At 40.0% G+C, this 18,205-nt stretch overlaps 1 protein-coding gene across 5 annotated transcripts in view; it reads right to left on the bottom strand.

The window, feature by feature from the left end:
- LOC127432579 (rabphilin-3A-like) overlaps positions 1-18,205 on the bottom strand; it is a 30,477-nt gene continuing 12,272 nt past the window's right edge. For 2 of the 5 annotated variants that reach the window (XM_051683853.1, XM_051683854.1), the window contains exons 2-17: positions 14,080-14,217; positions 11,869-11,998; positions 10,700-10,783; positions 8,059-8,227; positions 7,375-7,413; positions 7,064-7,276; positions 5,929-6,090; positions 5,583-5,662; positions 5,365-5,439; positions 5,123-5,232; positions 4,512-4,638; positions 4,349-4,405; positions 3,802-3,953; positions 3,054-3,135; positions 2,754-2,850; positions 1-2,185 (exon numbers count right to left, since the gene is read on the bottom strand). In XM_051683853.1, the coding sequence (XP_051539813.1) occupies positions 2,052-2,185; positions 2,754-2,850; positions 3,054-3,135; positions 3,802-3,953; positions 4,349-4,405; positions 4,512-4,638; positions 5,123-5,232; positions 5,365-5,439; positions 5,583-5,662; positions 5,929-6,090; positions 7,064-7,276; positions 7,375-7,413; positions 8,059-8,227; positions 10,700-10,783; positions 11,869-11,998; positions 14,080-14,204 (1,836 nt within the window). In that variant the 5' untranslated portion in view covers positions 14,205-14,217 and the 3' untranslated portion in view covers positions 1-2,051. Of the gene's footprint in view, positions 2,186-2,753; positions 2,851-3,053; positions 3,136-3,801; positions 3,954-4,348; positions 4,406-4,511; positions 4,639-5,122; positions 5,233-5,364; positions 5,440-5,582; positions 5,663-5,928; positions 6,091-7,063; positions 7,277-7,374; positions 7,414-8,058; positions 8,228-10,699; positions 10,784-11,868; positions 11,999-14,079; positions 14,946-18,205 lie in introns of those variants that run through there. The other 3 variants (XM_051683851.1, XM_051683852.1, XR_007895771.1) reach the window with 3 other exon arrangements.

Genomic DNA, 18,205 nt, shown 5'->3' with positions numbered 1-18,205 from the left:
TGCACATTATTTTTATTTATTTTTTGTTTGCATGGGAGCAATGGGCACAACTTGGATGGAACATGCGGTTAAGCAATTACATAATAATGTGAGTAAACATGACGGAAGTAGATGAAAGACCCAGTTACGTTTGAATTTGTCGTCACTGTTCGAAGGCCAGAGAACTGTGATATGATTTTAAAGAATATAACCTTGACACTAGAAACAACACAAAAACCCCCCTCCAAATGGCAACTCATACCAGAGACTGTTAAAACAGTTCACTCAGTTTGTGCCAGATTCCAGACAGCTTGAGGAAATATCCTTGTTTACTACGATGTATAAACATTTCACGCCAGGGATCCATAGGCAATAACTTGATGAGAACACTACTGGGAATTTTGAGTTAACAAGCCTGTATTCATACCTGTAAACATATTATAGATGCAGAAATAAACTCAAACTTAATGACAATAACGTATAATTGAAGAACACGTGTCCATGAATTCCATGCACATTACAACGGGGCATTTTCTATATGTAATTGATACAATATTGAAAAAGGACAACCTGCCATTTAAACAAAACTCGAAATATTCTTTTTCAAAACTTCATAGTCACAATTTGTTGTACACACAGTATTCCTCATCTGTAACACACTGATTGAAACAAATATAAATCAATAAAACACATATGAAATGACTGGGTATATTTTTAATGTCAAAATTCTACACTAGCAGTAAGCAGCATTTTCAAATGCTATTTTTCTTTAAGAATTGGCAAGATGTTTTATATGATTAGTCCTTTTCAGCATCCTTGAGTGTATTTAGTTGCATTGTTCAATGACTAAGAGATTTACGTCACTTATGATTTCATGAGGGTTTTATTCTTTAAGGCTTTTGTGGCAGGGAGGAGGATGTGGCCAGGTCATGATGATGCACACCTGGCCCCTAATCAGGCTAATCAAGCCCTCAAGACGGATAAAGGCAACCGGAGGCGGCAGTTCAAGAGAGAGAGTTACGGGCAGCTGCCCTGCATGTGTTTATGTTTGTGTCTTTTTGTTTAAGTTTACCATTAAATATTATTTATATTGTCAAGCCGGTTCTCGCCTCCTCCTTTCCCTTTTACCTTGTTACACTGGTGCCGAAGCCCAGGAAGGAGGAGGGATGCGCCGTAGTAGAGTCCTCGCCACTACCATCCACCCCAACGGAGCAGCCGCGGCCATCCGCCGGGGGACAGAGGAGCCCGGCCGCCTGAGAGCGGGGGAATGGCTGCTGACCGTGAGGGGAGGAGGGGCTCCTAACCGACCGCCTGGAGTGATCAGGGCCATTGCCAGGGGCGGAGGAGACCCCTACCGGGCGCTAAAACGCGGTAGAGTCAAGAGTGGACTGCCGACCGCGAGCAGGGAGGGGCTCCTGGCCGACCACCTGGAGCGGGAGAACCGCTGCCAGGGGCGGGGGAGACCCCTACCGTCCGCCGAAAACGCTACGGGGCGTTCCGTCTGCCAGGGGCTGGAGGACTGCCTCCGATCCGCTCGGGGAGGCACGGCTGTTGTGCACTAGAGGGTGGAGGAGTGGCCGAGGACCAGGCTATGGCATATCGGAGAATCGGCGAGTAACTTTTTTTCTCTCTCTCTCCTCTCTCTCTCCCACTGTTGCTCCGTGTTGGCCTTTCCCTCTTGTTTTTTGTTGTTGTTGTTGTTTTTTCCCTCCCCTTGTCACCCTCCCAGTCTGAAGAGGCGGAGATGAACTACCGCCAGTTGGGGCCGGAAGAGCACGCCCCCCTCCCCCCTGTTTTTTCCCTCACTTTGTCACCCTCCCAGGTCCGAAGAGGCGGAGATGAACTGCCACCAGTTGGGGCCGTTTTCCAACTGAGAACAAAATAACTAGATTTTCCTTAGCTTTTATAATTAAAGCAGCTCTTCACAGGGTTTCAGTAAGGACAAAAGATTTTTTTCTGAATGAAATCAAAAGTACTGTTATTACCAACTGAACATTGGAAATTAGATAAACGTTTTTTGGAAGATAGGATTGTTTGCTGTTGGAAGTTGAGATATTTGGAGATGTAACATCTTAGTCATCCACCTCAACATTGTTTTGATTCAACAGAACATGCCATCGTTCTATCTTCTTGTCCTTGTTCTTCAAACATTCATACCAGTGCTTCAAACACTCGCTTTTAGCCGTGATACCAAGCTGGCATCCACCTGTATGAAAAGGGCACAGAAGCTGCTGTTTAAATCTCTGAAAGTGCACTGTATATAAATGTATTGTGATATTACTTTAAGTGTAATGTAAATAATCTTTAGAATTCTAAATGTATATGTATGTAATCAAAGTCTCACAGAGCCAGACGGAGTCCACTGTTATGTGACATTTAGGGGTGGGTATCCGAAATATTAAAAGAACGGATCTTTGTGCAATAAAGCAATAACTGATTCAAATAATCATGCACCTGTCCCTCAGAAGAAATTTGTGGAAAATGTGTATTAAGCGCACTAAGTACCTAAAAACAAAACTCAATATCTTTCAAGCGTTTGATGCTATAAAACAAATCTTTCAAAGCCTGGTGCCTTCTAAACAAAAATTTGTTTCACAGCGGACTAATAAAAATCTATCAGTCAATTTCAGAGGGCTCTTGCCATTTTCGTGTGTAACATCCATCTTTTGGCCAGTGGGTGCTCATCTGAGACTAAGAATAATTTAATCATAACCACTATCCTCACTATCACTAAAGAGTCCTAATCAAGCAACATATTTATTATGACATCTCACCTATGAAGTCGTTAGATTTCCCCATGTCGTAATCCCAGACAGAGATATTCAAAGTCTTCTTCGCCAGTTCCGCATGCTTGATCTCGTAGCCGAACTCCTGCAATCACAAAAACCTGACTATATTTTCAACATAAAAAACATGACAGATCCTTGCTGCATTATACAGTATATACCAAAAGAAAGTTTCCTTTCACTGTAGTGTCAGAGCGTATTAAAGCTTTGTCATAATGCCACATCAGTGTCGACCGTGTCAAGAGGCTCATTGCATGTAATATCATCAGAGACAGATAGAAAGAGTACCTCATTAAACTCAGGGTTAAGGGTCTTCTTCTTGATCTGAGTCTTATACTTTGCTTTCTTCCCCATGTCAGGCTTCAAGCAGCTGCAAAACAGTACAAATACAGAGTCAAAAGCACACAAAGTGTATTTGTGATTTTTTTTTCTCCCCTTTTCTCCCCAATTTGGAATGCCCAAATCCCAATGTGCTCTAGGTCCTTTTGGTGGCGTAGTGACTCGCCTCAATTCGGGTGGTGGAGGACGAATCTCAGTTGCCTCCACGTCTGAGACCGTCAATCCGCGCATCTTATCATGTGGCTTGTTGACTGCGTTACTGCATAGACTTAGCACGTGTGGAGGCTCATGCTATTCTCCAAGGCATCCACGCACAACTCACCACGCGCCCCACCAAGAGCAGGAACCACTTTATAGCGACCACGAGGAGGTTAACCCAACGTGACTCTACCCACCCTAGCAACCAGTTGGTTGCTTAGGAAGCCTGACTGGAGTCACTCAGCACGCCCTGGATTCAAACTTGCGACTCCCGGTGTGGTAGTCAGCATCTTTACTTGCTGAGCTACCCAGGCCCCCCGTATTTGTGATCTTTAAATCAACATCTAACGAGTCTCGCAAGAACTATTCAGACAAAATCCCAAGCAAATGGTTCTCTTACAGATAAGTCCACAACATTTTGAATACACAGTATTTTTCGGTCAATGTCCTCTTCGGTTTTATTTAATTCTTGCATTGTTTTACTGGATTTTAATCTTACATCTTTACAAACGGGTCAGAATAGCCATTGGAATCCATTGCCGCTAGATGAGCACATCGAACCACACCCACAATCAGGCGACCTTGTTGGCTGTTGTAGGTGAGAGAAATCAAGATACGCCCCCTCTCCTCTGCTTCTTCATCATCCTTTAACTAAAATACACACACAAGATGAGTAAAGCCCCATTCACACGCCCCATTCACACCACTAGCGACATTGTCGCTGGATGTCACTAGTCCATGTACTGTGAAGTCACTAGTAGGCATTCCTACTGCTGTTGCGTTAACGTTATTGGTGGACTGCACAACTAGCCATAGCTTTATTAATCTGATCACAGATGAGATGTACTGCTGGTAGAACTAAGATATTATTCTAAATTGACAAGGAAGCCATTCTCTTGTCTTCAAGGGCGAAGATTTGGCTTGAACATTGGGGGGGGGGGGAGTCCCTCCCCAAAGTATTCTTTATCAAGTTTAATTCTCATGTGATTTGTAATATGCACCACTACGGATATTCTGATACTCAATATGCATATGTGTTATTTTACCTCTTCCTCATAGAGTGCCATGCCACGAGACGCCCCTGCGGCAGCTGTACGTCTCACCTACGTACCATAGGACAGGTATCAGTCAATTAACTAAAATGCAACCCTCACCATAAACTCATTACAGTAAACCTGCTCAAGGGCATTTACTATCCTGTCCACTTACCGGAACCACTCTTTCAAGACAAACGTTGAAATTTTTCTTCTGGTTCAGCTTGAGTTTTTTCAAGACCACCCGCGTCTCACCGATAAACTCATTATGGCCGAACTTGTCCTCATCGCTGACAGAGAGCCTGCAAGGGAACAATGTGGATGCTGACCCTTTCCTCTCTGGGAAATGTCACAGCTTTTGTTAAGTCCAAACTATTCTAATTGAATACATCAGTGAAGCTCTCCAAGAATCTCGTAAGTTGCTAAAATTACGTCACAAGTATGTTCTGATGGGGACACAAACACCAGGGAAAAAAACATGCTAAATGCAAATACCAACATGAAACAATTCAAATTTGAGACATTTAGAAACCATTTTAAAAAACTCAGGGATTTACAAAATTGTCAATTTTCCTAGTCGACCTATGTCATCATATTAATAAGTTTGCATATTGTTGGGCCTACGCAGTTTGTTGGAAAAATAATAAATATCAAAGTTGATTTCAAAGACAATTTGTCATCATTAAACAATTTTGGTCAGTGTTGGGTTGCTACTTGTTACAAAACCAAAGCAAAACAACTTGAGAACTGCTGGAATATGGTTAAATCTAATAAAGCTGATTCTACCTGAGTGTCTTTTTCTGCATGTCTTCATTGGTGATACCGTGATAAACAAGTGTCTCGTTCCACACAGGATTCAGGGTGGTATGAAGAGTCTTGGTCCGTAGCTTGTTTGACTAAAAAATTGCCAAAAGATGACAGTCATATATCCATTACATTCTGTGTTCATTTTATAAAAGTTATAACACAAATTAAACTCAGCCAGCCAGTCACATTCAACATAAGTAGGAATTTTGTAAGATTACTACCTTGCTGGCTCCTGGAAGCAAGTGCAATTTAACATAAGGATCAGCCAGACCATTAGAGTCCATGGGCTTGAGACCCTTCACCAAAGAGAGAGAGAGAGTCATTTTATGGTTAGAAATTATATGCGTTGTGACAAGGTCAAAAACATTGTAGGATGCATTTTCCCAGTATAGAAACAGATTTAATTGGAACTGCCTGTTCTGAGGTAGAAAGACAATACCTTTGCTTTGATTATATTGCATTGCAGTTCGTTCTTCTCCTCCTCGTAGAGCAGACTGAACTCTAACATGCCCAGGGTGGCTAGAAAGCGGACAATATTATATTAGTGGCGTGACAGAGAAATATGACTAAAAACACCATCAATGTGACCTAAGAAGCCAAATAGAGCATTCCAGTTCGGCTGAAACTGCACAAAGACAAAGATCTTATTTCAACACCATCTCAAACAAATGTCTGGTGATATTTTGCATTCTGTGATGCAAGAATTCTACGGTAAACCATTTTGTTCAGTGTGCTTCCCAGAGGGTGCAAGCATGTCCATATGTCAGTGCAAATTAGCATCTTACTGGCGTCGTCAGAATCGTAGCTGTTGGCGTCCTCTTCATCCTCTACAGTGGGGGGTGGTGGCTGGCGTGAAGCAGGAACGCTGTTGGCAGCTGGCAAACTTGCGTCGGTCTGCATAGCAGGTGGTACCCTGGCCTCCGGTCCACTCACTGGATCTAGAATTCCTACCGATTTAGAGACACATGCACTTATTGTGCGGATTCTGCATGAGCAAAATCTGTGACATTGCGACAAGTGTTGCACTCCAACAATTAAGGAAGGAAACTGTGTAATCACTAGGCACCCAAATCAATAACTCCAGTTTCATCAGCCAATCATAATAAGTCATTTGGTTGATGCCTTTGTCCAAAGCAACTTACAGTTCACTCAGTGTGTGATCACACCAGGCTTTGAGTATGCAAGATTACTTAAGACCTTGCCACAGGATATGATGTCACACTCTAGGGCTTTGTTTTTAATAATAAACTAAAAATAACAAGTAATACTACATTAAAATAGTACTGAGTCATCTTGATCAAGGGCACAACGGCAATAGCTCATGGGTCAAACCTCGTAGAATTCAAAATCTACAACCTTTTCGTTAGCAGCCCACATCTTTATTCGCAATGCCATACCATATTAAAGGACACGTTCAATCTGTGTTGAAAAACCAGCATATACTGTGTTTTGGATGCTGGTTTCCTAACTAGCTTAGCCAGCAAGACTTCCTTGGTCATCCAGTTTTGAAAGAAAGAGCATGCAGGCTGACCAGCATCTTTTGCTGGTGAACAGCATGGTTATGCTGGTCCAGCACCTAACCAGAACAAACCAGCTTAAACAAGCATTGAAGTTCCGTCTGGTGTAAGATGGTCTTGTCAGCAGGGTTGTTTTAACACAACTGCAAAACCACGTCATGTATTGTGTTTTGAATGTTGGTTTACTGGTTCCCCACCAGGCTTCTTAACTACTTTAACCAGCATGACTTCCTTGGTATTCCAGCTTCACAAGAAAGACCATGCTCGTCCACCAGCACCTTAACAACATAAACCAGCCTGAACCAGCATGGACATTTGTGTAAACAGGTCTTTTCAGCAGAGGAGTTTTAGCACAACTGCAAGACTACATAATGGGGATAATACTGTATGTGACTTCTCTCACCTTTTAGGATGGGGGTGGTAGAGAAGGTTGATGCTGGAGGTCTGGAACTCAGGACCGGTACTTCCCTCTTCACCACAGGTGAGTAAGTTTGTCCTTCCACTGCGATTTTGGACTGAATTGTGCTCCTGCTAAAAGACTGTCTCCCTCTGTCTTCCTCTTGGGCTCTTTGGGTTATGGCAGAACGCTCCTCTCGTTTAAGGGGCATCATTTCTGCTGAGTATGAACAAAACGTGAATATGATACTGCAATCATAAGCCTCATTTCCTCCAAGAGATATTAAAAGTTTTTGAAGCGTACTGCGGGACACTGACCAGATATCTGCTGCTCTCTGCCAATAACCTGTGTGCTTTCTGAAATACAATGAAATGAAGCTTCTAGAATTATAATGTAGCAATTCTGTGACTTATGAAGACATTTTAATACATTCTCCATGCCTGATGTGAATACATAACAAAACTGCATAGTATACAGAATTTGTTATAAGGAATATTTCAATGTGAAGCAATACTGAAATTATAGGCTATGTTTGGAATCAAATACTATAGCTTGCTATATATATATCTAAATACTCTGCTGCTCAATATACACTGCATACTGCCTACTATTAAAAAAATAGCATGTTTCTCAGTATTCTTCGCTAAACATTTCAAACAGTAGTATGCTATAATTGCTGTCATATGACCTCAATACATTGCATGTAAGTGGAGTCCAGTTGCCATCTTGAAAATAAAATGGCTTTTTAAATTTAATTTGATATAAAAATGTATATAATTTGTTGTACACAACACATCTGGGTGTTCTATGTATACAGAAAGCATCCATACTGTGTATAGTATACATACAATATATACTGCAGAAATAGTAAGAATATATGGTAGTATGCAATTCCAAACATACCCAGTCGTAGGCTAGGAAATGCGCAGGTTAGGAATTGCACCTATACTACTCTTACTTCTTTTGCCATATGCATGTATGGCCACAGCATCTATGTTTACCTCCATTTTGTGGGTGTAAAGGTTTAGAAGACTCCCGATTGGTTGTTGGGTTTGTAGAAGCCGGCGTGTTGGTGGTACTGAACTCTCTCTGATTAGAGATCGGTAAAGGAGCGGGTAAAACCTGCTGTGGAAAACCCTTGAAAAACCAGGCACCAGACCGCTTCAGCATCTTAGGGAGAAAATACATATTCATTTGTCAACGTCAATTTGCAATTAGTCCACTGATCTATTCTAATTCGCCACTAATAAAAGACATTTATGCTTACTTTGGCAAAACCTTGAACTCCTGCTTGTTAGAGTGAGTTCCGCTAAACTTATTTTGGCTTAAAACAGGCAGTAGCCAAAGGGGAAAATGTAAATTTCATTTTAGGAATCAGCTTTTTTGCATATTTGTTTCTCCACTGTTGCTGTTCCACTTTCCAAGCTCCAAGTAATTTGATACCCAAGTCTCAGGATAAAGGATCAAAACAAAACAATCTACAAACCCAATTGAGTTTTGGGAGATAAAATATATGTAACAACATTACCTGGAGTTCAGAAACTCTGTCTATGGTAATTGCAAAAATGATGTTGGATTAAATAAGTTTATGTTTATCTGGGAATCTCATCTCATAGGAACTCAGTCCTGCGGATTATACGGAAATGGGATTCAGGCTTCATGACTGTGTTGCATTAAAGAGAGTCGCATCTCCTACTGCGATTGACCTCGTCTGACAAGAGACTAACCACGATTTACCACATCAAACGGATGAATCATCTAAACACAGACACAAGTGTCTTGGAAAGTCAGAGGTGCTGAAAGACTCTTGTCTATTTATATCTCTGAGTTACAAACTGTAATTAATTTGTGCATCCATTTACATTATCAAGAATATTTCTTTAAAGAAAAGTTGGTTTCTATGAAGCCTGTATTTATAATGCATTATAAGAGTATTCTTAATGCATGATAACGTATGCCTAATGCCTTATAATAAACCTTATAATATGTTGTATTGTCTCATAAATAATTGTAACAACAGTTATATGATATAATACCTATTTATGGTGTAGCTTTTAAGAGTATATTGCATTATAACACACGATCGACACCATATTTTATCCACATTTATTTTAGGTATAATGTATTATACGTTTCATATTTTGACATTGATCAAAACCAATATCTTCCTACAACTTATGAGTGGTCTTTTACCACTTTAAGTAAAATGACAAATGCAATGTCTTCTTGTAAACATCCAAAAGGCTTTATAATGTGGTCATAATCATTTATAAGTGGTCTTTGTCTGCTTTAAATAAAGTAATAAAATCTATAGTAGGTCTTCTTTTAAACCGCCATAAGATGGGGGCCTGGGTAGCTCAGTGAGTACTGACGCTGACTATCACCCCTGGAGTCGCAAGTTCAAATCCAGGGCATGCGGAGTGACTCCAGCCAGGTCTCCTAAGCAACCAAATTGGCCCGGTTGCTAGGGAGGGTAGAGTCACATGGGGTAACCTCCTCGTGGTCGTGATTAGTGGTTCTCGCTCTCAATGGGGCGTGTGGTAATTTGTGCGTGGATCGCGGAGAGTAGCATGAGCCTCCACATGCTGTGAGTCTCCGTAGTGTCATGCACAGCGAGTCACGAGATAAGATGCACGGATTGATGGTCTCAGAAGCGGAGGCAACTGAGACTTGTCCTCCACCACCCGGATTGAGGTGAGTAACCGCACCACCATGAGGACCTACTAAGTAGTAGGAATTGGGCATTCCAAATTGGGAGAAAAGGGGATAATATAAAATAAATAAAAATAAACAGCCATTAGATATTATTAAGTTGTTATAAGACACATTTGCTTTGAACATTTTTATTGTAATACTTAGAAAATAAAATATTTAATAAAATCAACAAAACCACATAACATTATTTCAGATGTAAACGAGTTATCAGCTTAAACTTGCTTACATTAAAATGAACATTGGACACAGAGGAAACACTCAAAAATGAACAAAGTAACAGCTCTACTAAAGGCTAAGCACTGGCACTGTAAATGATGTGTTTTTACTCATTTGCGTTCTGAGAATGTACAAGAACATTTATTATAATGCATTAGGCATACATTATAATGCATTAAGAACACCCTTATAATGCACTATAAAAACAGGCTTCATAGAAAGTGTTACCGAAACGTTCACTCAGCTCACCTCAGCCATTTATTATTCCTCATGTTGCCAACCAATATGCTGCAATTTTCTTTCAGTTCTTCACACAAAGTAATCGTATGGTGCTAAAATCACATGGACTACTTTAATGGGACCTTTCTGGTGTTTTTGTGTCCTATTTGAAGCTTTCATGGTCACAATGATCTGTCTTAAAAAAAAAAAAACTCTTTATGTGTTCTATGGGGAAAAAAATACAACTGCATTCAGGTTTGGAATAAAATGAGGGTGAGTTACTAGACAGAATTTTCATTTTGGGTGAACTATTTCTTTAACAAGCACATAAATTGTACCCTTTTCTGAGTATAAAACTCTGCAAAATGGCTGTATAAAACAGGAACTATATGATGGTGTCGACTACGTCAAGCTGAATCTACAGTATTGTAGTTACATCCATATCACATTTTTCAGAAGACGTTAAAGCAGATATGTTGATCTCTTTCTTACCTCTTTGTGTTCGCAACAGATTTTGCACAGCCATACTGGACTGGAACGTCTGCTGCTTTGAACGCCACACTTGGTGCACATGTTCTGTAGGGGTGAAACACACAACCAAGCCTCAGGAGACTATGCAGGTGTAAATACAGTCAGATGGCATTAACCTCCTCTGGAGTTCCATCGCTGCTGAAAAACTGCCCGCACACTGAATTTCCCCTCCGGGATCAATAAAGTATCCATTGATCTATCTGTCTACATCACAAAAGACAGGCCCTGTTTATGAGAGCCACTCTGTGGTTATATGCACATCGGCCATGTCATTATTGTAGAGCAGTGGTTTTAAATCAGGACTTGAATTTTACATCGAGTACCAAAATTGTATAGCATACAAAAGTGAACAAAAACATCCTCAAAATCAAACACTGCAATGTATTAATAATTCCATTAACTGCATAGGCCCAATAATAAGCTACATTTGTAAAAGTGTCTCACGAATTTAAATGGTTTCATGCCCTTGACAGCCAATAATTCACTGCGCAAAACACATTGTGGTCCACACAAACCATGTCCATTCTCATTGGAAGAGAACAGAGTATTTATTGTAATCTAGGTCATATTTTCTTGTACCTTGTGTTGTTTTGTTCATGGTTTTTGAGGATGAGGATGAAGCCATGTAACGCAATCAGTCCATATTGGCTTATGCCTAATTTAGCTAGCTTCCACCAAGTGGTAGATGAATTTGTAATTAAAAACCATAGAGTTTGATTGGCTGCCATGCAGTCTTGGAGGTAAACAAAAAGATATGGGAAGCGATTTTAAAGTTGATATGCCCATTTATTTTTTGCTATTCTAATTATGCGCATTCATATGGTAAGTTTTATTTTATTAGTTGCATTTAGCATTGTATTCTACTGCTGTCCGCGACCTTATCAGAACAGATCTGCAGGTCTCGACCCACCAGTTGAGAACCACTGCTGTAGATCATGCAGACTTATTGGCATCCATCTAAAATAAGCACATGTGTCAGTAATGGGCAAGACATAGTAAAGATAAGTGCATGCCATTATCTCATTTCTACTTGGTTATTTTGGCACAATCATTAGTGGAAGCCATGCTCTGTGTGCATTAGGAAATTGCAGAAAGTTGAAGCTTTCCAGAGTGGACGAATGTACGTCTACCTTTTTACAGTCGGCACACACAACTGCGTTGACGCCCACCAGGCCGAACTGCTGGCCGCAGAGCAAACAATGTGAGTAGCCGTCACCGCAGGCTGTCCGTTTCATGCTGTCCAGGCGATTTACCAGACGCCTGTGGGACAAAAGACGAAAGAGCATAACGTCAGCAGGCTTTCGCCCTACCTTCAAGTGGTTAAATCCTGCTAGGAATGTATTGATGTAAAGAACTGTAAGTTTAAGCATTTTGCGAGCAAAGTGCTGATTTCAGAGGAGAGAGATTTGAGAAAGAATGCACGGTTCTTGTCTAGTTAGCACTATTAATTTCTCCCAGTATATTCCACAGCTGTCTCTTGGCTTGTAAAAAGCACTTGTCTTTCGTCAATCACTTGGACAGATGTGCTTGGGCTAAATTGCTCTACGGAACATTGTGCAGCTGAAAGGAAAAGCGTCAACCAATGCTTCTGTCCCCCTTTTATAGTGGACTCAGGTGTTGGCCTGTATTGCTTTTACCACTGATCTGAGTCCAATCGTGTGTTCTAATGTGATGTTGTTGGTAGGAGGGAGCGAATCTCACAACCCCAGAGGGAAACTGGATTGCTCAGACATTGTTTTTTCAGTTAAGTTAAAGGTGATGCTTACAATTGTTTTGTTACAATATTATCTCCTATCCTAATTTTAATGTACAGGATCAACTATAACAAAAAGTCATTTTTAGGTTGACTTCTTGAGGAGCGTAAACACTGGCACTGTGGCATTAAACAATGCTATGTTTGAGCGTCCCGATCAACCCGACACACTGGCTGTACCAGTGGCATGTAATTGAGGCGGGACTATCTGTTTGTCCAACCAATGGTAGTGTTCGGGAAACCTGTTTATCATTATTTTGCAATTCTGTTTGGTGACACTAGTGGCGCAGAAATTGCACCCTTTACCTTTAACCCTCAGAGATGCAAGCATTGATATTGATATTATAGATGGGAAAAAAATTCTTATCCTTGAAAGTTTTGTTAGGAAGCCACTGATTTTAAGGAGGGTTATTTTTATGCATGTTTTTTTTTGGGGGGGGGGGGGGGGGGGGTTGAATTAAGGGGGAAAAAAATCATTGCAAAATTGCAACGCTGGGCGTGTTGCAAAATTTCACCACTTATCCTTTGGAGAGTAAGTGAAAGTTCTGAATCAAATTAAATAGTTCAACTGTATATAAAAGTATATAAAAAAATGTGTTACTAGCAGTAAAGGCAAATTCATTAACAGTTAAGACATTTGACTATTTAACTAATAAAGACTGTTGATATAACAGAATAATTATATATATATATATACCCATCTCTATGTTACTGTATGTAGTGTATTTAATTTACAATGAATTACCATTTTCATTATTATTTTAATGATGGAATTGCAAAGAAAACTTTCCATATGATTTACTGGTCAAATATTTGCTTGAAAAATTGCTTTCAAAAGTGTTAGCAATGCGTTTGTCCTTTTTGTGTGACTTTAGCAAGCTCTGTTAATATGCAAATAATTTCCCACCAAAACTGTTGTTGTGATACAGTTCAGAGTGTCTAATGAATATTATTTATTATTTAATTGCTTTAAGTAAGTGTTGCAATTCTACTATGCTGGGTCTGTGAGGGTTAAAGTCTCAGATGTTTTCTTGAAATTCCTTCGGAGAAATAATAACAAACACAAATGAGACAGTTACTGACATACAGTAAATCCTAATTCATACAATGGAAGAATCCTTTTTTCTCCTGAATGAACTGAAGCACCCTAGGCAAACAAAGTGATGTCGCTGTAAAAATAGTTCATAAATAAAGAACGTCACATCCAAACCAAACCCACAGTTACTTTTAACCAATCAGAAAAAAATCCTTTGTTTATTTCATCATAGTTTTTAGGCAAATTAAAAGAAATCTGTTTACCCAGTGCATAAAAATTAGCCGTAAGTATATAGAGGTGTAAAAATGTATGTGAACATCATTGCTCAGATCATTTGGTCTTGGAAGAATTTGGTGAGAACATTTTTAATATATATTGGTAAATCAATTTCATCTTGGCAAATCTGTGCACAGACATTGTGGAGATCACTTCTGAAACTCTAGAAGTAAAAGTCTCCATTTTTTTCTCCACTACATTTCACTGCTGTCTAAGTAATTAATAATTGAGATATTTCCTACAGGAACAGAAACAGAACAGATTGGGAGATCTCACCCAATCCTTCTCTGCTCCATATCCTCTTCCATCTTGGCTCTCGCCAGCACGCTATTGATAATTTCCTTCTCCTCGTCTGTCAGCTCGGTGGTTCCAGCGGTGGACTCCATTTGTTTTCCGTACATCTTGCAGCCCGTCCTACAGCAAAAACAATGCAAAGAACCACAATAGTCAACTACGCCCAGTGCACATCTATACCGAAACAGCACTGAATGCTTAATATACAACCAACATGCTAAAACTCCCAGTAGCCTCATCTATCTGTTTAATTACCCAATCACAAAAATTTTGGGATTTTACAGGAGGAATGCACAGCCAAGAAAGTCTATAATACCTGGATAAATATGTCCATAATGACACTTGGTCTCAACCTCTTAAAGTGTTAGTTCACCCAAAAATGAAAATTCTCTCATTATTTACTCGTTCTCATGATATCCCAGGTGGGTATGACTTTCTTTCTTCACCAGAACACATTTGAAGAAAAATAGAAAAATATCTCAGCTCAGTAGGTCCTTAAAATGCAAGTGAATGAAGATTTATCTTTTGAAGCTCCAAAAGTCACAGACAGTCAGCATAAACGTCAATGAAACATTCCCATGGAAACGCTGATCACGCGTGCCGGCTCCACCTGTGAGACACGAGGGAGAGAAAAACCAACAACAGAGAGAGCCGGCACGCATGCCGGAACTGTGACAAATACTGTATAAGTTATAAGATCCCTAGAAAAAGTTATTAATCTAATTAAATATCAGCAATTTTATTGTTAAATGTTGCTGTCAAACAATGTTATTTTAAATACACAGTTACTTTTGAATGGACGTCAAAGGAGAAGGATGCTTTTTGCTTGCATAATGGTGGAATCGCCGCATCTACCAGGAATGTACAGCTTACGGAGATGCAAACATTTGGAAATGATTTTTAAAGGTAAAGCAATTATGAATGTCTGTTTTGTGCTTTATATGCAGTGAAAGTGGAATCGTCTCTGTGGCTTTTGACATTACAGCATGTCATATCATTAATGAGTCAATGCTTTGCTCTTTCCAGCATGTTGGGCAAATTCAATTTTGTCCCTGCAGAGCTGTTCAAAGCGTTGATTGAAAATGTCGAGGAGAGAGAGAGGTGAGGACAAGACTGATTACCATTTGGGGCTGAAGAGGACGAGGAGATTGAGACAGAGGAAATGGGAAATAGAGAGCGAGTGATGATCAGAAATTACATCACACTTCCACCAGCACTGTCACTTTTCATCTCATCAGCTGTTTCTAAAGACGGTGCGTCTATCATGTCATTCCTGGCCTCTCTGATGGCCAGCTGAATCTTCAAACATGCCACTCAAGCACTTATGAAAAATCAAATGTGTTTGCATTAACTGTGCTGAAAACCCTGCTGAGATTAATGCAAAGATGCTGACGCCGGCAAAAACAGCAGCCTGTCTTATTTGCTTCAATGTGAATGCTTGCAACTAAACTAAATACAAATAACTTCTATTCCAAGACTGGGAATGTGTGCCATTCAGAATGACTGCAATCCTGAATTTGGACTGAGGTAGCTAACAGGACGCTGAATTGTAATTCAAATTTGAATTCAAGGAAGTAGAACTAGAATGAAAGTGTCATGGCTCCGGTGAGTTTGTCGGTTTTCTCTGTGTGTTTTGTTATTTTCTCTCCCTCATGTCTCGCAGACGCTGCCAGCATGCATGATCAGTGTTTCCATAGGAACATTAATTGTTCCCAGGGGAACGCTGATCATGCCACTAATTAGCGTGCTAGCAGCACCTGGTTCTCCACTGATTCACTCCCTACTTAAGCCCTTTGTATTCTCAGTATCTTTGCTAGATTGTTGTTTGATGTGAAGTAACTTACTTCACTCTCTCTGCCTAGTTGGTCCTGTCTCGTGTATCTGTTTGGTTGCCTGTCTCTGCCTGCGTGTCGGGAGTGTGGTTGCCTTCCAGTTTGCTGGGTGCTGTTCTGTGCATCTCACTACGCTTTAACGGAGGATTCCTAAGAATCTGCTCCTGACTTCCACAACGCACACACCCACCAATGAACACACTATTCACAGATTTGCCCATTGCACGGCCATGGCACGCATGCATCCACAAACTTCTCTCCGTTACTGCAGCCGGTGCCGGGATCCTCAGTCTTAGCCAGCACAGTTGAAGTGAATATTTATTGTTAATAAATCCTTTGAACTGTTCCTCTGCTCTTGGGGTCTCTTTGTCTCACTCTCTGACAGAAAGTAAAAGATATTTGTGTACTGTAACTGTGGTAAGTGTAATTTTAATTATGCATTTGTTTTTTGATTTGTTGTATGAATTACCCATTAACATGCTTTTCATAGACACAACATATGTGTTATTTCCATAAACATTAGATTATTCAGTACTTATAATCAATGTTTCAAATGCCACCAATACAAATTTGTATTTAATTTAAAAACTTTCATTTTATGGACTATGGCGGAAGAATTGAATATTTTCAGAGTTATCTGAGAACAATGTCATGGACATTTTGCAGTGCTGTATCACAACATTAAAATCTGTTGGTTGTGCTAATTGTACATATCAAGAAATAGATCAAAATTACTAACACAATTACTGTTTGTTGTGCTGCCTTATTTACAAAGAGACACAAACGGCACGTGTAAGGATGGAACGCTGTACAGCTTGACCAGAATTTATGAAAAGCAACACTTACATTATTCAAACTCTAAAGCAACATCTTATATATATAAGTCTTTATCAAAGAATATAATTGATTCAGAGCCCACCCACATCCTTCTGGTGGGGTCAGTCTTTGGGGGCAGTACATCAACATGCTCTAAATGACATTTTCTCTGCAGGGACATTGATTGCATTATTGCATTAATGGCTAAACCAAATTCAACATCACTGAGCCATGAAATCTAGAGTCACATAAAAAGCCAGTGCAGATACAGGGAACTATGGGTGAGTTAGTTTGATACTAGCATGGCTGCATTCGCACCAAACCCTGTGGTGGGCAGCGCTGGCTCAGTGGTTAAGGCTCTGGGTTACTGATCAGAAGATTGGGGGTTCAAGCCCCAGCACTGCCAAGATGCCACTGTTGGGCCCTTGAGCAAGGCCCTTAACCCTATCAGCTCCAGGGGTGCTGTATCATGGCTGACCCTGCACTCTGTGGGGGAAAAAAAAAAAGAATTTCACTGTATATGTGCAAAATGTATAATGTGTGATAAATAAATTAAAACAAAGTTCCCATCAGCACTCTAAAGGTTTCATTTAGAACCAAACTGAGTTTTCAGCCTGATATGTCTTATGAACACAGAAACCAATATGCTGATCTGAAGAACCTAGTATGAAACATCAAGAACTTTTTTAAATCTCAAAAAACAAAAATTAGGATGTGCCTTGCTGCCTGGTCAGTCAATGACTTATCCTACATTTTAGCAGTGTTTTTGTATGAAGGAACCTTTTAAAGAGAATGGTTTCAGACCACTTTCCAAGGCATCTTGTCTGATGATCTAGGACAAATTCAAGTGAGCTTAAGAGACAACCAAGAAAATTTACTGTACTACACTAGAATGCAATACAATGCTTATTTCCAGGTAGAAATTGAATTATATGTTGAAAATATAACAGAAAAGTACATTTATAAAGAAACTTACTGCTTTCAGTCATTCTGTCAGCCATCATTTTTTATTCTTTTTATGCCAAACCATGTGCACTATTTATTTGCTTCAAACTTGCTGTTAATTTGTGCCAAATTTGCAGCAATGTTCACCAGAATTGTCCCACAGGGGTTTGCTGGAACACTATATTTTGTAAGGGATATCATTGGCCTTCCCAAAAAGGCATCTTAGTTGACTAAATGTTTCACAAACATTGGATTCTGACGTACATTGATGCGTACCGTGTATACAGCCCCAGAAGGCAGTATTTTTAGACCAGATTATGAACCCTATGCAGTGAAACCTAACGTGCTGCAAAAAACCTGTTATTAAAGAACCTGTATTCTTGAGAGACCAACAAAGCAACATTGGTGTTGCTTCACTGGCATTTGGATTTCACATATTAAAACCTAAATGCCACATTAGAGAACCTGTGCAACAGATGAGACTTTTGGCACACGGTACAGAGCGATGTCTGTCA

Source organism: Myxocyprinus asiaticus, chromosome 42 (genome assembly GCF_019703515.2).
Source record: "Myxocyprinus asiaticus isolate MX2 ecotype Aquarium Trade chromosome 42, UBuf_Myxa_2, whole genome shotgun sequence".
Taxonomy (NCBI): domain Eukaryota; kingdom Metazoa; phylum Chordata; class Actinopteri; order Cypriniformes; family Catostomidae; genus Myxocyprinus; species Myxocyprinus asiaticus.
Note: the sequence above shows the minus strand (reverse complement) of the source record. Positions and strands in the feature narration are given on the sequence as shown.